The sequence below is a fragment of the Bufo bufo genome, chromosome 2 (assembly GCF_905171765.1).
Source record: "Bufo bufo chromosome 2, aBufBuf1.1, whole genome shotgun sequence".
Classification (NCBI taxonomy): Eukaryota; Metazoa; Chordata; class Amphibia; order Anura; family Bufonidae; genus Bufo; species Bufo bufo.
In genome coordinates this window covers 210,601,650-210,621,885 of record NC_053390.1, presented here as the reverse complement: position 1 = coordinate 210,621,885, position 20,236 = coordinate 210,601,650, and the positions used below count along the sequence as shown (strand labels likewise).

Genomic DNA, 20,236 nt, shown 5'->3' with positions numbered 1-20,236 from the left:
GGAGCATCTATCGACGGAGGTACCCGGTCGGGGTGCTAGGAGTTCCGTTACAGCTAGCCACAGCTGAAACACCAGATTTAAGGTACTGCTATTTTGGCAATTGTATTTCACCCCTCAATAAAATAGCAAGCACAGCCAAGCCCCTGATGTAGGATATAGCAAAAAAAAACACACACTATTGATGGTTAAATGGACTTGGTGGCAGCTTGTGCTGGAGCACCACAAGACACAAAATGGCCGCTGATCACCCCAGAAAAAAGTGACAGAAAAAAACGCTCTGGGCAGCCTAAAAACAGTGAGCAATTAACTAGCAGAAGTTGAATCATACACAGCTGTAGATCGATCACTTCAGTAAGTGTTTTTGATGAGTAAATCCCTGCCTAATCTGGCCCTAACAGCAGCAGCTGCATCCTCTCCCTACACTGATCAGAGCAGAGTGACGTGCGACGCTACGTGACTCCAGCTTAAATAGAGGCTGGGTCACATGCTGCACTGGCCAATCACAGCCATGCCAATAGTAGGCATGGCTGTGATGGCCTCTTGGGGCAAGTAGTATGACGCTTGTTGATTGGCTGCTTTGCAGCCTTTCAAAAAGCGCCAAGAAAGCGCCGAACACCGAACCCGGACTTTTACGTAAATGTTCGGGTTCGGGTCCGTGTCACGAACACCCCAAAATTCGGTACGAACCCGAACTATACAGTTCGGGTTCGCTCACCCCTAGTCATGACACCACATGTCCGCCGTTGAGTAGGGAATCTGTTAAAAATTTGAATCCCACCCCTGAGTTGGGGTTCCAAGCTCCACGTACAGGACTTTATGTGCAGTAAAGAAATCTTAGATATTGATCCTAATCTCATACACTGTACATTTTAGATTACTGTACATGTACATTTATTTCCACTATTCCACCAGGAATGTTCTTCAATAGAAACTAAATTTTAAAAAAAATGTTGTATTTATTCAGAATGTTTCTATAGATGAGCTTGAAATTACTTTGTGCTTCATAACCCACCCACGTTTTGTTTCTCAAAAGACTGTGGGCCAGATTTATCATTACTCTGACAGCTCACTCCACTTTCACATATGGCTAAAGTCAGTTTTAGCCAAGTCAGATTTATGATCGGCCCTTTAAGACTGTAATAAATGTGGTTTGACGGTAGTAGTTTATTTAGTCAGTAAGCAGCTTTACAAAAGTCGCACATCTTTACGAAAAAGTCGCACGTTCTATTAAAAAGTCTCATAAGATAAGCATGGTCCTCACTGGAGTGAATTTGCGCATTTTTTTGCGACTTTTTAAATAGTCCCAATAGTAAATATGTCTAGAGATTCATTTACATAAGAAAACATGCCCACTTTCAGAAAACTGGCGAGCATAGTGCAGAGCAGAAAAAAGTCGCAAATTTGTGCGCAGTTTTAGCGTTTGCGCATTTTTTTGCGACTTTTTCACTCCATTATTCTGACTTGAGCTAATGATAAATCTGGTTGCTGGGCGCAGGGCGGAGTGCTGGTTGCAGAGTGCTATTGCATTTGTGTTTTTTTCTAATGATAAATCTGGCCCTGTGTTTTGTAAATGTGGACATTCTTCTCTCCCAGATCTTAGATTGGTGTAACCTTGCATCAGGTGAGTCCTACTGTTCAGAGTGATGAACATTTAGCTGCTGACAACCATGTCCAAGTACCTGAAGCATTTTACCTCTGTGGGTGACAAACAAAATGAAAGGCAGCAGAACGTGGATGAGGAGAAGCAGCCAGAAGAAGAGCCTCAGAAGACGCCCGATTCAATTACCTCTTCAAACTCCTTCAGAGATAATCTAAGGTGGCTCCTTAGTTGCCACAAGTTTCAGGTACTTTCTGTAAAGACTTGTTACCATCTGCTTACAAATCTAATTTGTAGACTATTTCCTGATATAACACATACTGTAAGTCTTGATGTTATTTTAGATGATTTCCAGGTAATGTAGCCTTATACTTTACATTAATTGGCTATTTGCTGCCTTTTTTATTTTCCCTTTTGCACTGTAATGAAATGGTATCCATCCTTCCATGCTATTTCATGATTGTTTTTACAGATTGTCATTGTGTGCCTGGTTATTCTGGATGCTATATTTGTTCTTATTGAGGTACTTTTAGACTTGGAATTATTACATAACAAAGTTGACCACATTGTACCAGAGGTAAGAACAGACTTTATTGTACAACAACTTCTAAGACCGCTCAACTTTATTTTCAAACGTCTAATTGCTAACTCTTAGAGAAAAGACAAAAAAGTCTACTTCACATGATGTCCGTGTCACTGATGTCTCTACTGTAAATAGGAGCCTATAGCTAATTAGGTATTAACAGTAAAACGGCTGACATCTTGGCCAGTCAGGTCTGCCAACTATGGGAGGCTATATAGTCTGCAAAGTATTTGCCTACAATGGTGATGACAGATTTAAGATATGTGGGCACTTTAGAAGCCCACCACATAAGTCTGTTATCAGATAATTGCAACTGTTGTTTAAAGCCGTTTTAAGATGATCATGATTACAGGTATTTTTGCACCTGTACTATGGACACAACCTCTGGACCTCTATTAGTTCATCAGAACTGGAGTTAGAGTATCATTGGCTGCTATGGTGCTCCAACTGCAGGAGGTCCAGGTGCTGCAACCATAATATGGGTGCAAAAAAAAAAAAAGCAGCCTTAACATTGCTTAACATGGAGAATTTTGATCCTTTTATATTCTGAGGATAGGCCATCAACATGTGATTGTCAGGTAGTCGCCACCCCCACTGATCAGTTGTGTGGCAGGAACTACAACTCCATCCATTGTGTGCAGTAGACACAGCTGTTTACATCAGCGCTGCTCCCATGGAAGTAGTGCTGCAGTAATTGTCTCTGTCCACTACATACAGTTGGTGCCAACTTATGGTGCCAGAGATACTGCAAAACAGCTGACTGGCGGGGGGTGCGGGGGTGTCGAACTCATGGCCTATCTTTAGGATAGCCCATCAATATGAAAAGACTGGAAAACCACTGTAATATTTAATATACAGTACATTAAATGTAAAAAATGCCTACATATGATTTGATGCTACTGGCAAATTTGTATATACTACAGGGAGTGCAGAATTATTAGGCAAGTTGTATTTTTGAGGATTAATTTTATTATTGAACAACAACCATGTTCTCAATGAACCCAAAAAACTCATTAATATCAAAGCTGAATATTTTTGGAAGTAGTTTTTAGTTTGTTTTTAGTTTTAGCTATTTTAGGGGGATATCTGTGTGTGCAGGTGACTATTACTGTGCATAATTATTAGGCAACTTAACAAAAAACAAATATATACCCATTTCAATTATTTATTTTTACCAGTGAAACTAATATAACATCTCAACATTCACAAATATACATTTCTGACATTCAAAAAAAAACAAAAACAAATCAGTGACCAATATAGCCACCTTTCTTTGCAAGGACACTCAAAAGCCTGCCATCCATGAATTCTGTCAGTGTTTTGATCTGTTCACCATCAACATTGCGTGCAGCAGCAACCACAGCCTCCCAGACACTGTTCAGAGAGGTGTACTGTTTTCCCTCCTTGTAAATCTCACATTTGATGATGGACCACAGGTTCTCAATGGGGTTCAGATCAGGTGAACAAGGAGGCCATGTCATTAGATTTTCTTCTTTTATACCCTTTCTTGCCAGCCACGCTGTGGAGTACTTGGACGCGTGTGATGGAGCATTGTCCTGCATGAAAATCATGTTTTTCTTGAAGGATGCAGACTTCTTCCTGTACCACTGCTTGAAGAAGGTATCTTCCAGAAACTGGCAGTAGGACTGGGAGTTGAGCTTGACTCCATCCTCAACCCGAAAAGGCCCCACAAGCTCATCTTTGATGATACCAGCCCAAACCAGTACTCCACCTCCACCTTGCTGGCGTCTGAGTCGGACTGGAGCTCTCTGCCCTTTACCAATCCAGCCACGGGCCCATCCATCTGGCCCATCAAGACTCATTCTCATTTCATCAGTCCATAAAACCTTAGAAAAATCAGTCTTAAGATGTTTCTTGGCCCAGTCTTGACGTTTCAGCTTGTGTGTCTTGTTCAGTGGTGGTCGTCTTTCAGCCTTTCTTACCTTGGCCATGTCTCTGAGTATTGCACACCTTGTGCTTTTGGGCACTCCAGTGATGTTGCAGCTCTGAAATATGGCCAAACTGGTGGCAAGTGGCATCTTGGCAGCTGCGCGCTTGACTTTTCTCAGTTCATGGCCAGTTATTTTGCGCCTTGGTTTTTCCACACGCTTCTTGCGACCCTGTTGACTATTTTGAATGAAACGCTTGATTGTTCGATGATCACGCTTCAGAAGCTTTCCAATTTTAAGAGTGCTGCATCCCTCTGCAAGATATCTCACTATTTTTGACTTTTCTGAGCCTGTCAAGCCCTTCTTTTGACCCATTTTGCCAAAGGAAAGGAAGTTGCCTAATAATTATGCACACCTGATATAGGGTGTTGATGTCATTAGACCACACCCCTTCTCATTACAGAGATGCACATCACCTAATATGCTTAATTGGTAGTAGGCTTTCGAGCCTATACAGCTTGGAGTAAGACAACATGCATAAAGAGGATGATGTGGTCAAAATACTCATTTGCCTAATAATTCTGCACGTAGTGTATATGTGTGGGGCATAGATGTAGATGGTAATTTTAACCCACTTAAGGGTCCATTCACACGTCCGTGAATGTGTCCGCAGCCGTTCCGCAATTCTGCGGAACGGGTGCGGACCCATTAATTCTCTATAGGGCAGGAATGGATGCGGACAGCACACAGTGTGCTGTCCGCATCCGCATTTCCGGAGCGGGCACCCGATCTTTCAGTCCGCGGCTCCGGAAAATAATATAACATGTACTATTCTTGTCCACAATTGCGGACAAGAATAGGCAGTTCTATGGGCGTGCCGGACGGGTGTATTGCGGATCTGCAATACACTACAGATGTGTGAATGGACCCTAAATGGCATTTGTCATGTAGGGAAAATTAAATGGGTTCTACAGCTTTTTCTTACTGATCATGTATCCTCTGGATAGATTATCAGCATTTGATCCACGGGGTTCCGGGACTCGCAACGATCAGCTGTTTGAGGAGGCAGCGGCCATTGAAGTGAACGGGGCTTAGCTGCGCTCAGGCCAGTAATACTAGTCGTGACGTCACTGGGTGTGCGGGAAACGAGAAGGCCCCATCGCTACTGCCAGCGATGCTGCCTCCTCAAACAGCTGATCAGATGGATAGATCATCAGTAAAAAAAAAAGGCTGCAGAGCCCCTTTAATACAGGCTACTTACCAATGTATTGTGATTGTCCATATTGTCTCCTTTGCTGGCTGGATTAATTTTTCCATCACATTATACACAGCTTGTTTCCATGAGTACAACCATCCTGTAATCCTTGCACACTATAGGAAAAAGCACCAGTCTATATGCACTCCAACAGTCCCGGGTGTGGCTGGCGCAGCACTATGAAGTGCTTTTTGCGCTGTGGCATTAGAAGAATTTTGATATCTCTGACTTTTAGTCTTACCAGATTGTCTATTACTCTGTAATTCCTCTAGTGCCGTTCTATGGAAATAGTAGGTTTAAAGAGCACACCAAATGCTTCAAATAACTTCTTTATTAACTTCAACTTTTCTTCATATATAACACTGCCGCCTCCGCAGCAGATAGTCCATGTACATAACACGTGTTGAAAAGATATCACAAAATAGTGGTATGATTAAGATGGTGGTTCAACTGTTCAATTTTGTCATTCAACATAAAATGGTGGATATATTTCTCTCTTGAGTATCTGTACTCTCACTTTAAGTTATTTAAGCACTTTATGATCTCTCTGAGAGGTATATCTGAGGTCTAACTAATAGTTTTGCTTGCTCAACTTGGTTTGCAGTTTGCAATTGCTTATGATCTGGTATGAGCAGTTCGCAGTTTGTATGCAATTTGTATGGAATCTGGTTGGTATGCTTTCAATTTGGTGGAACTGTAAGTAAACACATATATAACTGGTTCAGTATACAGCTCTAATCACAATACTAACAATATGAACATTATATAACTGTTCTAAATACCTAATTTGGCCTCTTGTTCCCATAAAACTGGACTCTGACTGTAACTGTGTGTCTGTTCAGCTCCTCTCTCTGGTGAGTAATGATTTCAGCAGCTCCTGCTAGGGGAATTCCCAGACAGGCTGTGTGTAAGGCTGGCTGTGCTTGGTGAAAACTCTTGCTGTGTGAAAAGCTGGCTGTGATTGGTCTAGACTTCTGCCCAGCAACAACAGATTAACACTATGCTTTCTGTTGTTTCTGCTGTGTCACTGAGCTTACCTTACATGAAAATGAATCTTAAAGGCATATTATCTTTTTCTGCTTCTGTGAACACAAAATATAACAGTTATATGACATCCAAAACATGATGTCACAGTAAATAACTCTGCTTTTGTCTTTAACATATAAACATAGGAACTGATTTTTTTTCTTTACTAATAATCTCTACACTGCGATCTCAGCATACATAAGCTAATTAATGATTTTCGTTCAGTAGAATTAGCTAAAAATTGATTTTTATACAATGCGTGCAGAATTATTAGGCAAATGAGTATTTTGACCACATCATCCTCTTTATGCATGTTGTCTTACTCCAAGCTGTATAGGCTCGAAAGCCTACTACCAATTAAGCATATTAGGTGATGTGCATCTCTGTAATGAGAAGGGGTGTGGTCTAATGACATCAACACCCTATATCAGGTGTGCATAATTATTAGGCAACTTCCTTTCCTTTGGCAAAATGGGTCAAAAGAAGGACTTGACAGGCTCAGAAAAGTCAAAAATAGTGAGATATCTTGCAGAGGGATGCAGCACTCTTAAAATTGCAAAGCTTCTGAAGCGTGATCATCGAACAATCAAGCGTTTCATTCAAAATAGTCAACAGGGTCGCAAGAAGCGTGTGGAAAAACCAAGGCGCAAAATAACTGCCCATGAACTGAGAAAAGTCAAGCGTGCAGCTGCCAAGATGCCACTTGCCACCAGTTTGGCCATATTTCAGAGCTGCAACATCACTGGAGTGCCCAAAAGCACAAGGTGTGCAATACTCAGAGACATGGCCAAGGTAAGAAAGGCTCTAAGACGACCACCACTGAACAAGACACACAAGATGAAACGTCAAGACTAGGCCAAGAAATATCTCAAGACTGATTTTTCTAAGGTTTTATGGACTGATGAAATGAGAGTGAGTCTTGATGGGCCAGATGGATGGGCCCGTGGCTGGATTGGTAAAGGGCAGAGAGCTCCAGTCCGACTCAGACGCCAGCAAGGTGGAGGTGGAGTACTGGTTTGGGCTGGTATCATCAAAGATGAGCTTGTGGGGCCTTTTCGGGTTGAGGATGGAGTCAAGCTTAACTCCCAGTCCTACTGCCAGTTTCTGGAAGACACCTTCTTCAAGCATGGTACAGGAAGAAGTCTGCATCCTTCAAGAAAAACATGATTTTCATGCAGGACAATGCTCCATCACACGCGTCCAAGTACTACACAGCGTGGCTGGCAAGTAAGGGTATAAAAGAAGAAAATCTAATGACATGGCCTCCTTGTTCACCTGATCTGAACCCCATTGAGAACCTGTGGTCCATCATCAAATGTGAGATTTACAAGGAGGGAAAACAGTACACCTCTCTGAACAGTGTCTGGGAGGCTGTGGTTGCTGCTGCACGCAATGTTGATGGTGAACAGATCAAAACACTGACAGAATCCATGGATGGCAGGCTTTTGAGTGTCCTTGCAAAGAAAGGTGGCTATATTGGTCACTGATTTGTTTTTGTTTTGTTTTTGAATGTCAGAAATGTATATTTGAGAATGTTGAGATGTTATATTGGTTTCACTGGTAAAAATAAATAATTGAAATGGGTATATATTTGTTTTTTGTTAAGTTGCCTAATAATTATGCACAGTAATAGTCACCTGCACACACAGATATCCCCCTAAAATAGCTAAAACTAAAAACTACTTCCAAAAATATTCAGCTTTGATATTAATAAGTTTTTGGGGTTTATTGAGAACATGGTTGTTGTTCAATAATAAAATTAATCCTCAAAAATACAACTTGCCTAATAATTCTGCACTCCCTGTAATATGTAAATTACCTTGCTACCAGCAAGTAGGGCGGCTACTTGCTGGTAGCAGCCGCATCCTCCGATCCTAATGACGCCCCCTCTGCTTGTTGATTGACAGGGCCAGGGAACGGAATAGTTCTCTGCTGGCCCTGCCTGTTTTCATTCAATATCTGGCGCCTGCGCCGCGGCCGTACCTATCTACAATCTGCGCAGGCGCACTGAGAGGCGGCCACTTACTCGGCCGCTCCATCCTCAATGCGCCTGCGCCGATGATGTCACATCTACACCCGGCGCAGGCGCATTGAGGATGGAGCGGCCGAGTGAGTGGCCGCCTCTCAGTGCGCCTGCGCAGATTGAAGATAGGTACGGCCGCGGCGCAGGCGCCAGATATTGAATGAAAACAGGCAGGGCCAGCAGAGAACTATTCCGTTCCCTGGCCCTGTCAATCAACAAGCGGAGGGGGCGTCATTAGGATCGGAGGATGCGGCTGCTACCAGCAAGTAGCCGCCCTACTTCCTGGTAGCAAGGTAATTTACATATTATAAAAATCGATTTTTAGCAAATTCTACTGAACGAAAATCATTAATTAGCTTATGTATGCTGAGATCGCAGTGTAGGGATTATTAGTAAAGAAAAAAAAAAACGGTTTAATGGGGTGACAGAAGCCCTTTAAGGTTATTAGCAGGTCCACCTACAGGGAGTGCAGAATTATTAGGCAAGTTGTATTTTTGAGGATTAATTTTATTATTGAACAACAACCATGTTCTCAATGAACCCAAAAAACTCATTAATATCAAAGCTGAATATTTTTGGAAGTAGTTTTTAGTTTGTTTTTAGTTTTAGCTATTTTAGGGGGATATCTGTGTGTGCAGGTGACTATTACTGTGCATAATTATTAGGCAACTTAACAAAAAACAAATATATACCCATTTCAATTATTTATTTTTACCAGTGAAACCAATATAACATCTCAACATTCACAAATATACATTTCTGACATTCAAAAACAAAACAAAAACAAATCAGTGACCAATATAGCCACCTTTCTTTGCAAGGACACTCAAAAGCCTGCCATCCATGGATTCTGTCAGTGTTTTGATCTGTTCACCATCAACATTGCGTGCAGCAGCAACCACAGCCTCCCAGACAATGTTCAGAGAGGTGTACTGTTTTCCCTCCTTGTAAATCTCACATTTGATGATGGACCACAGGTTCTCAATGGGGTTCAGATCAGGTGAACAAGGAGGCCATGTCATTAGATTTTCTTCTTTTATACCCTTTCTTGCCAGCCACGCTGTGGAGTACTTGGACGCGTGTGATGGAGCATTGTCCTGCATGAAAATCATGTTTTTCTTGAAGGATGCAGACTTCTTCCTGTACCACTGCTTGAAGAAGGTGTCTTCCAGAAACTGGCAGTAGGACTGGGAGTTAAGCTTGACTCCATCCTCAACCCGAAAAGGCCCCACAAGCTCATCTTTGATGATACCAGCCCAAACCAGTACTCCACCTCCACCTTGCTGGCGTCTGAGTCGGACTGGAGCTCTCTGCCCTTTACCAATCCAGTCACGGGCCGATCCATCTGGCCCATCAAGACTCACTCTCATTTCATCAGTCCATAAAACCTTAGAAAAATCAGTCTTGAGATATTTCTTGGCCCAGTCTTGACGTTTCAGCTTGTGTGTCTTGTTCAGTGGTGGTCGTCTTTCAGCCTTTCTTACCTTGGCCATGTCTCTGAGTATTGCACACCTTGTGCTTTTGGGCACTCCAGTGATGTTGCAGCTCTGAAATATGGCCAAACTGGTGGCAAGTGGCATCTTGGCAGCTGCACGCTTGACTTTTCTCAGTTCATGGGCAGTTATTTTGCGCCTTGGTTTTTCCACACGCTTCTTGCGACCCTGTTGACAATTTTGAATGAAACGCTTGATTGTTCGATGATCACGCTTCAGAAGCTTTGCAATTTTAAGAGTGCTGCATCCCTCTGCAAGATATCTCACTATTTTTGACTTTTCTGAGCCTGTCAAGTCCTTCTTTTGACCCATTTTGCCAAAGGAAAGGAAGTTGCCTAATAATTATGCACACCTGATATAGGGTGTTGATGTCATTAGACCACACCCCTTCTCATTACAGAGATGCACATCACCTAATATGCTTAATTGGTAGTAGGCTTTCGAGCCTATACAGCTTGGAGTAAGACAACATGCATAAAGAGGATGATGTGGTCAAAATACTCATTTGCCTAATAATTCTGCACGCAGTGTATATACACATATAAGCTATACTAGCAGCCTAGGACAGGTCTTAGCTGGCCAGCTACACCTGGCACCATGGAGGCTGACGCTATTTTATATAGTGTGCAAGCACGACCACCACTGATGGAGTGCAGGGTGGTCGTAACCATGGAAACAATAATGTGATGTAAAAATGAATCATGCCAGCAAAGAAAGCAACATGGACAATCACAATACATTAGTAAGTGCCTTGTTTTAACTTTATCTATAAACCCCTTTATGATCTCCATGACATTGTTGTACCTTACAGAAATCAGAATGGCTTAGTCATGCAACCTTAGGCTTTGAGCCTGCAATTGCAAGATTTATATTTCAGCATAGAAGTAAGATTTAAAAACTATTGGGGTCATTTATCAAACTAGTGTAAAGTAGAACTGGTGTAGTTGACCATAGCAACCAATCAGATTCCACCTTTCATTTTTGACAGTTCCTTTGGAAAATGAAAGGTGGAACCTGATTAGTTGCTATGGGCAACTAAGCCAGTTCTACTTTACACCAGTTTGATAAATCTCCCCATATATGAGTATATATATATATATATATATAAATAAAGTGCTTCTGAATAAACATGTGTTTCTTGTTATTTTACCTCTTCACCAGATATTCCATTGTTTGAGCCTTTCTGTATTGTCCTTCTTTTTGCTGGAAATTCTTGGTAAACTATATGCTTTTCGACTGGAGTTTTTCCACCACAAGTTTGAGGTGTTTGATGCAGTTATTGTTATAATATCATTTATCATCGACGTGGTCTATATAACCCGGGAAGATATCTTCAACGCAGTCGGGTTGTTGATTTTACTCAGACTTTGGAGAGTGGCCAGAATTGTCAATGGTAACTATGTCCCTTACAATATATTCTTATTGACATGTTTATTTGCCATCTTAAGGGTGCTGATAATTTCATGTAATGTTTGTCAATGGTGTCACAATAAATCCAGACTTATCGGATTTTGTGTTGCAAGTCGCGTGTGACTTTTCCTCCATTGACCCTCATGGGAGATGCACGTGACAGGCGACTCACCTGTGACTTGGCTCTGTTTTCACACCTAAATCACAGTCTGAAAATATATGTCACATGACAGGAAGTGCAGGCAAGTTGCACATATTTTTGTGTCATGCAACTTGTCTGCGACTTGCTCGACACATGTAGCTGTACCCTTAAGGGTTTGTTCAAGATAATAAAAAGATCTCAGACATGCTCGTAAATGTTGTACAGTAAAAACGGATTCTACACATACTTCTTTCTCCTGCGCTGGTCCAGTCCTCCTGCCACTGGTTGTTTACAGAAGGCAGCGAAGATGTGCAGGTAGATGGCACATGACTGCTGCAGCCAATCAGTCCTCAGCAGCATACCAACCAAAAGCAACTGCGGCACCTAAATAGTTGGATGGGGGCTCCCTCTGTCACCTTAGGCTACTTTCACAGTCGCGTTTTGGCTTTTCGTTTGTCAGATCCATCTTGGGCTCTCACCAGCGGTCCAAAATGGATAACTTTTGCCCTAATGCATTCTGAATGGAAAAGGATCCGCTCAGAATGCATCAATATGCCTCCGATCAGTCTCCATTCCGCTCTGGAGGCGGACACCAAAAAGCTGCCTGCAGCATGTTGCTGTCCGCTTGACTAAACTGAGCGAAACGGATCCGTCCTGGCACACAATGTAAGTCAATGGGGAGGGATCAGTTTTCTCGGACACAATCTGACACAAAAGAAAATGGATCCGTCCCCCATTGACTTTCAATGGAGTTCATGACGGATCCGTCTTGGCTATGTTACAGATAATACAAACGGATCTGTTCATGACGGATGCATGCGGTTGTATTATTGTAACGGATCTGTTTTTGTAGATCCATGACGGATCCACCCAAAACGCAAGTGTGAAAGTAGCCTTAGGGTGATCCCCACAGAAGTATTGCAGTGTACTATACATACTTTCGCATGTTCATGTCCCCTAGGGTGACCAAAAAAAAGTTTGAATACATTTTTTAGAATACAAACCACCAATAAATATTTTAAATAAAAAAATTAAAAATTCTGATTTTATTATATAAAAGCTAAATATTAAAATGTACAACCCTAAATAATATAATAATTAATTTGTATCTGTGAAAATCTGAACTATTAAAATATTGTGAAACTGTAAACAGATGACAAAATTGCTGTTTTTTGGTCACATCACCTACTAAAAAAAAATTCTATAAAAATGATCAAAAAGTTGTATGTACCCCAAAATGGTACCTATGAAAACTACAGCTTGCTCTGCAAAAAAAAAAAAAAAAAACCTCACACAGCTCCATAATCTGATGAGGGATTTTTCTCAATGCATTTATTTTCTATTTTTCAGTATATTTTGATTGTTACCTGGTGCCATAAAAATACTTGATCCACAAAAAAATCAATCTTATATTGATTGTCAATCTTATATGACTGTCGACGTAAAAAAAAAGCTGGACCTACGGTGGTGATCATACTTACCTGAACCTTGCCACTGGGATTTGTCTCCATCGCTGCCCTGACGATTCTGCATGTCCCAAGTATCTCCTCATCAATATCCGATTGTATTTGGGGCACATGACCGCTACTACCAATCACTGGCTGCAACGGTGACATGTCATCCAACCATATTTTGACATGGGGAGACCCAGGACCTGCAGAGCCGGCGTGGCAGAGATTGAGCCAAAACCCAGTTGTGGTGATCTGCACCGGTTCTGCAAAATTGCGGAACAGATGCGGATACATTTTGTGGACGTGTGAATGGACCATTCACACGTCCGCAAAATGGGTCCGCATCCGTTCCGCAATTTTGCGGAACCGGTGCAGACCCATTCATTTTCAATGGGGCCGGAATGTGCTGTCCGCATTCGCATTTGCAATTCCGCATCCGTGTTTCCGTATCCATGCAATTCCGTATCCGTGTCATAATCTTGTCCGCAATTGCATTTTCTATTATAGTGCCGGCGATGTGCGGTCCACAAATTGCAGAATGCACATTGCCAGTGTCCGTGTTTAGCGGATCCGTGTGAATGGACCCTAAGTGTATATTCTGCCCGATTGCCACATTTACAAAAAAAGTAACGGAACTGCAGAATATATTCTAAGAGTAGTGAGACAATGGATCTCTTTGCCACAGTATGTTATGAAGGTTAATTTGAGCTGGACCGGGAAATTACTGTAAGAGCATGGAGGTCTTTAACCATAACATATGTGAGCTGGTGTTCATCTCCAAGGGGCAACTACACTCAACCCAATGCTTTTATGGGCGCTCATCTTCTTATCAATCCGCTGCCGGGTTTCTGTGATATTGTATTCCAATGAATGACAGCACTTAATGGTTGTATGGCTTCAATATGTGTAAATTGTATTAATCCAGTCCAAAAAATGTGCATCATGTACATCACAAAGGTAACCTTTCAAGCTACCAAAGAGTATTTTTTCAAGCTGGAACATATCACACACTTGTAAATGTGGAGCATTGTGATGTCCATGATGCAAGAAGTAAGAAAGGTGAGCACCAGCAGTAAGCAGCCGCTAGTAATCACCAGTGGTAGCTGTAGCACAGTTCCTCCTTATTAAGGCTACATGCACACGACCGTATGTGTTTTGCAGTCCGCAATTTGCGGATCCGCAAAAAATCAGATGACGTTCCGTATGGCGTCTGTTTTTTTTGCGGATCCATTGTATTAATGCCTATCCTTGTCCGCAAACTAGAAAAAAATAGGACATGCACTATTTTTTTTGCAGAGCACGGTGTGCTGTCCGCGTTTTTTGCGGACCTATTGAAATGAATGGGTCCGCACCCTATCCGCAAAAAAACGGATCGTACACGGAAACAAAATACGGTTGTGTGCATGAGGCCTAAGAGTCATGGTAATAAAGCATTTTGCGAGAGTCTGCTAGACTGTGTATGAGTAAGGATTACTTTCTGGTTGTTTTTACAGGTGCCATTTTGTCTGTAAAGAGCAGAGCAGATGAAAAGATCCACAAGTTAAAGGAGAAACAGGAGACCCTATTAGCCAGAGTCTCGCAGCTAGAGCAGCAGTGCACCCAGCAGGTACTGTTCATCTCCACCCGGTACTGAAATGAAACACTATAGCAATAGATTTGTGACAAAAATTAGTGCCATCCAATTGAAGGCACCGGAGCGACTTAATATTTGTAAATTGTTATAAACTTTTTTTTTTTTTGTCTTCTAATACTATTATACATGGTGATTTATGGCTTTGGATAAATCATATCCAGAATTTCACTTTTGACTACAACCATTCAACCCATTGATTGCTGTTATGCTGCCCATGCCATCTGCAAAGCGGTTCTTAAAGGCCACGTGCACACGTATTTTACGTGCGGATTTGTATATGGCAACTCGGTACTGTAATATATTACCAGCTAATAAGCACCAATACAGTAAACAGAGGAACAAAGGCTCAAAATACATTCCAGTGAAACCCCCTCAAAAGCAATATCGAATATCACAGGATAGGAAAACCAACAAACAAGAGTCATTACAGCCCAACGTATAGAAAAAAAATCTTTATTTATACATACAGGAATAAAATATTTAAAAATGAATAACACCTATGAGAAAATTAGGTATCAGCCCCGAGAAATAATCCAAATATTCTGTGCCTTGAAAAAGTATTCATACCCTTTGAACTTATCCACATTTTTTCACATTACACCCACAAACTTACAAACGTATTTAATACAAACGTATTTAATTGGGATTTTATGTGATAGACCAACACAAAGTAGCAAAATTTCAAAACTTTTAATAAATAAAAATCTGAAAAGTGTGGCATGCATGCATGTTTAGTTCCCTGTTCCTCTGATACCCCTAAATAAAATCCAGTGTGACCAATTGCCTTCAGAAGTCTCAGCCTAAGGGCTCGTTCACACGACCGTATGTCTTTTTCAGTTTTTTGCGGGCCGTTTTTCCCGGATCTGGGTTTTTTTCAGTAGTGTTTCCGTTCCGTTTTTCTGTTCGGCATATACAGTATACATTAATTACATAGAAAAAATTGGGCTTGGCGTAAAATTTTCAATAGATGGTTCTGCAAAAATAGAATGGATACAGGAGACATACGGAGTACATTCCGTATGTGTTTCTATTTTTTTTGCGGACCCATTGACTTGAATGGAGCGACGGAACGTGATTTGCGGGCAATAATAGGACATGTTCTATCTTTCAACGGAACGGAAAAACGGAAATACGGAAACGGAATGCATCTGGAGTACATTCAGTTTTTTTGCGGAACCATTGAAATGAATAGTTCCGTATACGGAACGCAAAAAACGGCCTATATACGGAACGCAAAAAATGTTTATGTGAACGAGCCCTAACTACAACTGTTCTGTGAAGGCCCCAGAAGTTTGTTAGTGAACATTAGTGATCAAACAACATAAAAAACCCAAGGAACACACCAGATAGGTCAGGGATAAAGTTGTAGAGAAGTGTAAAGCAGGGTTAGGTTATAAAAAAATATTTCAAGCTCTGAATATCTCACTTAGTACTGTTTAATCCACCATCTGAAAATGGCCGGAGTACAGCACAACTGCAAACCTACCAATACATGTCCGTCCACCTAAACTGACAGCCCAGGCAAGGAGAGCACATGCCCCGTCTGCACCTCTTGCTACGCCCCTGCAAGACCCCTAGGCGTTTTGCATGCCTAACTCCTCCCCAATGTATCGCCTGGCCAGCCCTCTCTCTTCCCGCTCAGCCGCTTCCTTCTTTGCCAGTAGTCGATGCATGCACACTGCTGCAAACAAAGCTATGCTCTCAGTGGTTATCGGAATGCGCATGCCTGGGCTGGACCGTGAACTGTGCACACATATTATGAAAGGGCTGGCCAGACGATACACTGTGGAGGAGATAGGCGAGCAAAACGCCTAGGGACTTACAGCGAGCCCTCATTTGCATACTATTATAACGTTGTTTCTTCAGCTTTACAGAATCGGACCAAAACAAAAAAGGTACCATTATTATCGTGTGTGTGTGTGTGTGTGCAAGAACACAATATAAGTAGAGATGAGCGAATTTCATATTATGAAATTCATTTACGCTTTGTTTACTGGTAAAAGGTGAATTGCGTTATGGATTCTGTTACCACGGACCATAACGTAATTCTATGACAGAATGCATAACGGAATGCCTTCCGTTATTCATTCCGTCATAATAGAAGTCTATGGGCTGCAAAACGCAATATATATACACAAGAAAGCTATAAAATAGTAATATCACGTACCCTTAATACATCAACACCTCGCAGAGCGTGCCTAGAAAACTCTCCCATAGAAGTCAACTAGTCCCCTCCTGTCCAGTGTGTATATGGCCCATGTGGCTGTCATAAAGCATATCTCTAAATGCTGTTAACAGCAGCTCAGGCAAGATGGCTGCCCTATAATCGGTATGAGAGGCTTGAGCTGAGAGGAGCGCCTGCACAGGCAGGAGCCTGCTCCAATCAGCTAAAACCAGGCAGAGCACATCGGTATAGGGCACAGGGTAGCGATGTGCTGTGCCAGAATTAGCTTCGGGGGAGCGCAGGCAGGACAGCGATCTGCGCTCCCTCCTGTGCAGAGTTCTCCACAGCAGCAAAAATCTGTACACTGTACAGCGCTGACAAGCCAGCGCTGTATGGGAATGATGATTTTAAGAAGCGGTGCTATCATGAACTTTGGTACCTTTTTAAGTTGCAAAACAAAATCATTAATAAGGTATATTACAAAAATTATTTTGGTCCTATTTAGGAGAGTTTAAAAGCAAGTTGTATAAAAGTTTAGTTAGGCTACTTTCACACTTGCTCTTTCCCTTTCTGCTATTGAGATCCATCATAGGATCTCAATAGCGGGGGAAAACGCTTCAGTTTTGTCCCCATTCATTGTCAATGGGGACAAAACTGAACTGAACGAAACGGAGTGCACCAGAATGCATTCTGTTCCGTTTGCTTGCGTCCCCATTTTTCTGTCTGCCATGTGATGCAGAGCAAGACACGTCCGTCCTGACACACAATGTAAGTCAATGGGGACGGATCCGTTTTCTCTGACAATAGAAAACGGATCCGTCCCCCCCCCCATTGACTTTCAATGGAGTTCATGACGGATCCGTCTTGGCTATTTTGAAGATAATATAACCGGATCCGTTCACAACAGATGCAGACGGTTGTATAATCAGAACAGAAGCGTTTTTGCTGATGAAGGATCCAGCAACAACGCTGGTGTGAAAGTAGCCTTTACTCTTTAAACCTAGTTAGAGAACTATACATGTACAGAGGATGCCAATAAGGGGTTAAACAGGTGAGTATTGGATATTGTATTATTTAAAAGAATTTCCTGCACGTACAGAAGAATATTTATTTACTGGACAAAGTGTGAACATATTTACAGACAATTAGTACAAAGGGAAAACATGTTATTGTGTAAAGTTCTTGTTGTTATAACATCACTAAGGCCTCTTTCACACAGGCGAGTATTCCGCGCGGATGCGATGTGTGAGTTGAACGCATTGTACCCGCACTGAATCCTGACCCATTCATTTCTATGGGGCTGTGCACACGAGCGGTGATTTTCACGCATCACTTGTGCGTTGCGTGAAAATCGCAGCATGCTCCTCTTTGTGCGTTTTTCACGTAACGCAGGCCCCATAGAAATGAATGGGGTTGCGTGAAAATCGCAAGCATCCGCAACCAAGTGCGGATGCGGTGCGATTTTCACGCACGGTTGCTAGGTCATGATAGGGATGGGGACCCGATCATTATTATTTTCCCTTATAACATGGTTATAAGGGAAAATAATAGCATTCTTAATACAGAATGCATAGTACAATAGGGCTGGAGGGGTTAAAAAAAATTAAAATTAAAATTAAACTCACCTTAATCCACTTGCTCGCGCAGCCCGCATCTCTTCTGTCTTCTTTTTTGCTGTGTGCAGGAAAAGGACCTGTGGTGACGTCACTCCGGTCATCACATGGTCCGTCACATGATCTTTTACCATGGTGATGGATCATGTGATGGAGCATGTGATGACCGGAGTGACGTCACCACAGGTCCTTTTCCTGCACACAGCAAAAAAGAAGACAGAAGAGATGCTGGGCTGCACGAGCAAGTGGATTAAGGTAAGTTTAATTATTTTTATTTTTTTTAACCCCTCCAGCCCTATTGTACTATGCATTCTGTATTAAGAATGCTATTATTTTCCCTTATAACCATGTTATAAGGGAAAATAATACAATCTACAGAACACCGATCCCAAGCCCGAACTTCTGTGAAGAAGTTCGGGTTTGGGTACCAAACATGCGCAATTTTTCTCACGCGAGTGCAAAACGCATTACAATGTTTTGCACTCACGCGGAAAAATCGTGCATGTTCCCACAACGCACCCGCACCTTTTCCCGCAACGCCCGTGTGAAAGAGGCCTAAGTAATGGTCTGTCTGTAGCACAATAAAGACTAGCACTAGTTTAAAGGGAATGTGTCTTCAGAAAAGGAACATTTACTTACATCAAGATTTTGTTAAAAATAACATAAAAAATTCTTTAAAAATGTTTAATTTCCATGTCACTGTGTTTGAAAAAATCCTGCTGTTTTTGCACTGACCACTAAGCCTACTAATAGGAACCACGTCTTGGTTCACTTCAGTAGTCCATCATCACAGGCAGGATAACAACGACAGATATTACTTGTATGTATATGTAATGCAGGATCCTCTATTCGCAGTAGGTGATGAACAATGTTTATCTACTACTTGTACAATGACCTCTGCACAGGTCACAGAGCATGCCTAGAAAACGCTCCCATAGAAGTCAGTGAAGTCCCCTCCTGTCCATTGTGTTTATGGCCCATGTTCGCTGTTCTAAAGCATCTCTCTAAAAATGCTGTTAACAGCAGCTAGGGCAATATGGCTGCCCCCATAATCATGTTCAAGAAACGGAATAAAAGAAAAACTACAGTCAGAAAGTAAAAGCAGATTAGAAAATATTTCACTATTTGTTTTTAACAGTCGGAAAATAAAAATGTGATGTTGCTTAATTGAAAGTAGTGACCGGATTTGTTAGGGGGGCCGTGTAATGGAATGGGAATCTTATTTTCTGTACTAATAATTGCACTGACTCTTGATTTGATCCCATCTAAGAGTTCAATCTAAATAGATATTCTTATATTTTCCAGGAACAAGAGATTTCAAGACTCCAGACTATATTACTGCAAAACAACATATTCCCCGAGCCTTACAACCCAGCCACTGCTTGAAATTAATAAGTGGATTGTTACTTTCCTTGAAAATATCTATTTTGAAAGATTTTTTTAATAGAGGTTGTGTTTGTGTAGCACGAGTGCAGTGCAAAGAAAGATTTTAGGTAATTTGTTACTGTTTAATCTCTGACAGTATAAAACATACATCGTTAATCACATTCAAAATTAAGTATGAAAATATCAATTATTTTATTATTATTGGAATAAAATGAAGCATGATAGAATTTGTTTTCTTACTTTCTTTTCTTGGCTTCGGAGAGTACTTTCAGGTCAGATATTATGCTGCTACTCACTCTTTGATGAAACCGGGTTGAAATCCATGGAAGTGTTGCCTATAGCAAACACTTAGTACTCTAGCATTGTTTTTAATACGTATGCTAGCTCTCCAGCAATATTCTAGCAATGCCATTTGTTCCCTCCCAGCTCTATTGTATCCATACAATTTAAACCTTTTGATTATAGGCTGCTGTGTCATGTGAGTCCAGTCTGACCAGTTATGCAATCATATCTGTCTTATCTAAGAGCATTAGTGCAGTAATACATTAAGGCTCCATTCACACATCCGCAA

General features: G+C 41.5%; 1 protein-coding gene across 2 annotated transcripts in view; it reads left to right on the top strand.

The window, feature by feature from the left end:
- LOC120988564 (voltage-gated hydrogen channel 1-like) overlaps positions 1 to 19,943 on the top strand; it is a 69,761-nt gene extending 49,818 nt beyond the window's left edge. For both annotated transcript variants that reach the window (XM_040416088.1, XM_040416089.1), the window contains exons 2-6: positions 1,594 to 1,844; positions 2,070 to 2,174; positions 11,028 to 11,259; positions 14,363 to 14,475; positions 19,585 to 19,943. In XM_040416088.1, the coding sequence (XP_040272022.1) occupies positions 1,668 to 1,844; positions 2,070 to 2,174; positions 11,028 to 11,259; positions 14,363 to 14,475; positions 19,585 to 19,665 (708 nt within the window). In that variant the 5' untranslated portion in view covers positions 1,594 to 1,667 and the 3' untranslated portion in view covers positions 19,666 to 19,943. The remainder of the gene's footprint in view (positions 1 to 1,593; positions 1,845 to 2,069; positions 2,175 to 11,027; positions 11,260 to 14,362; positions 14,476 to 19,584) is intronic.
- The last annotated feature ends 293 nt before the right edge of the window (positions 19,944 to 20,236 follow it).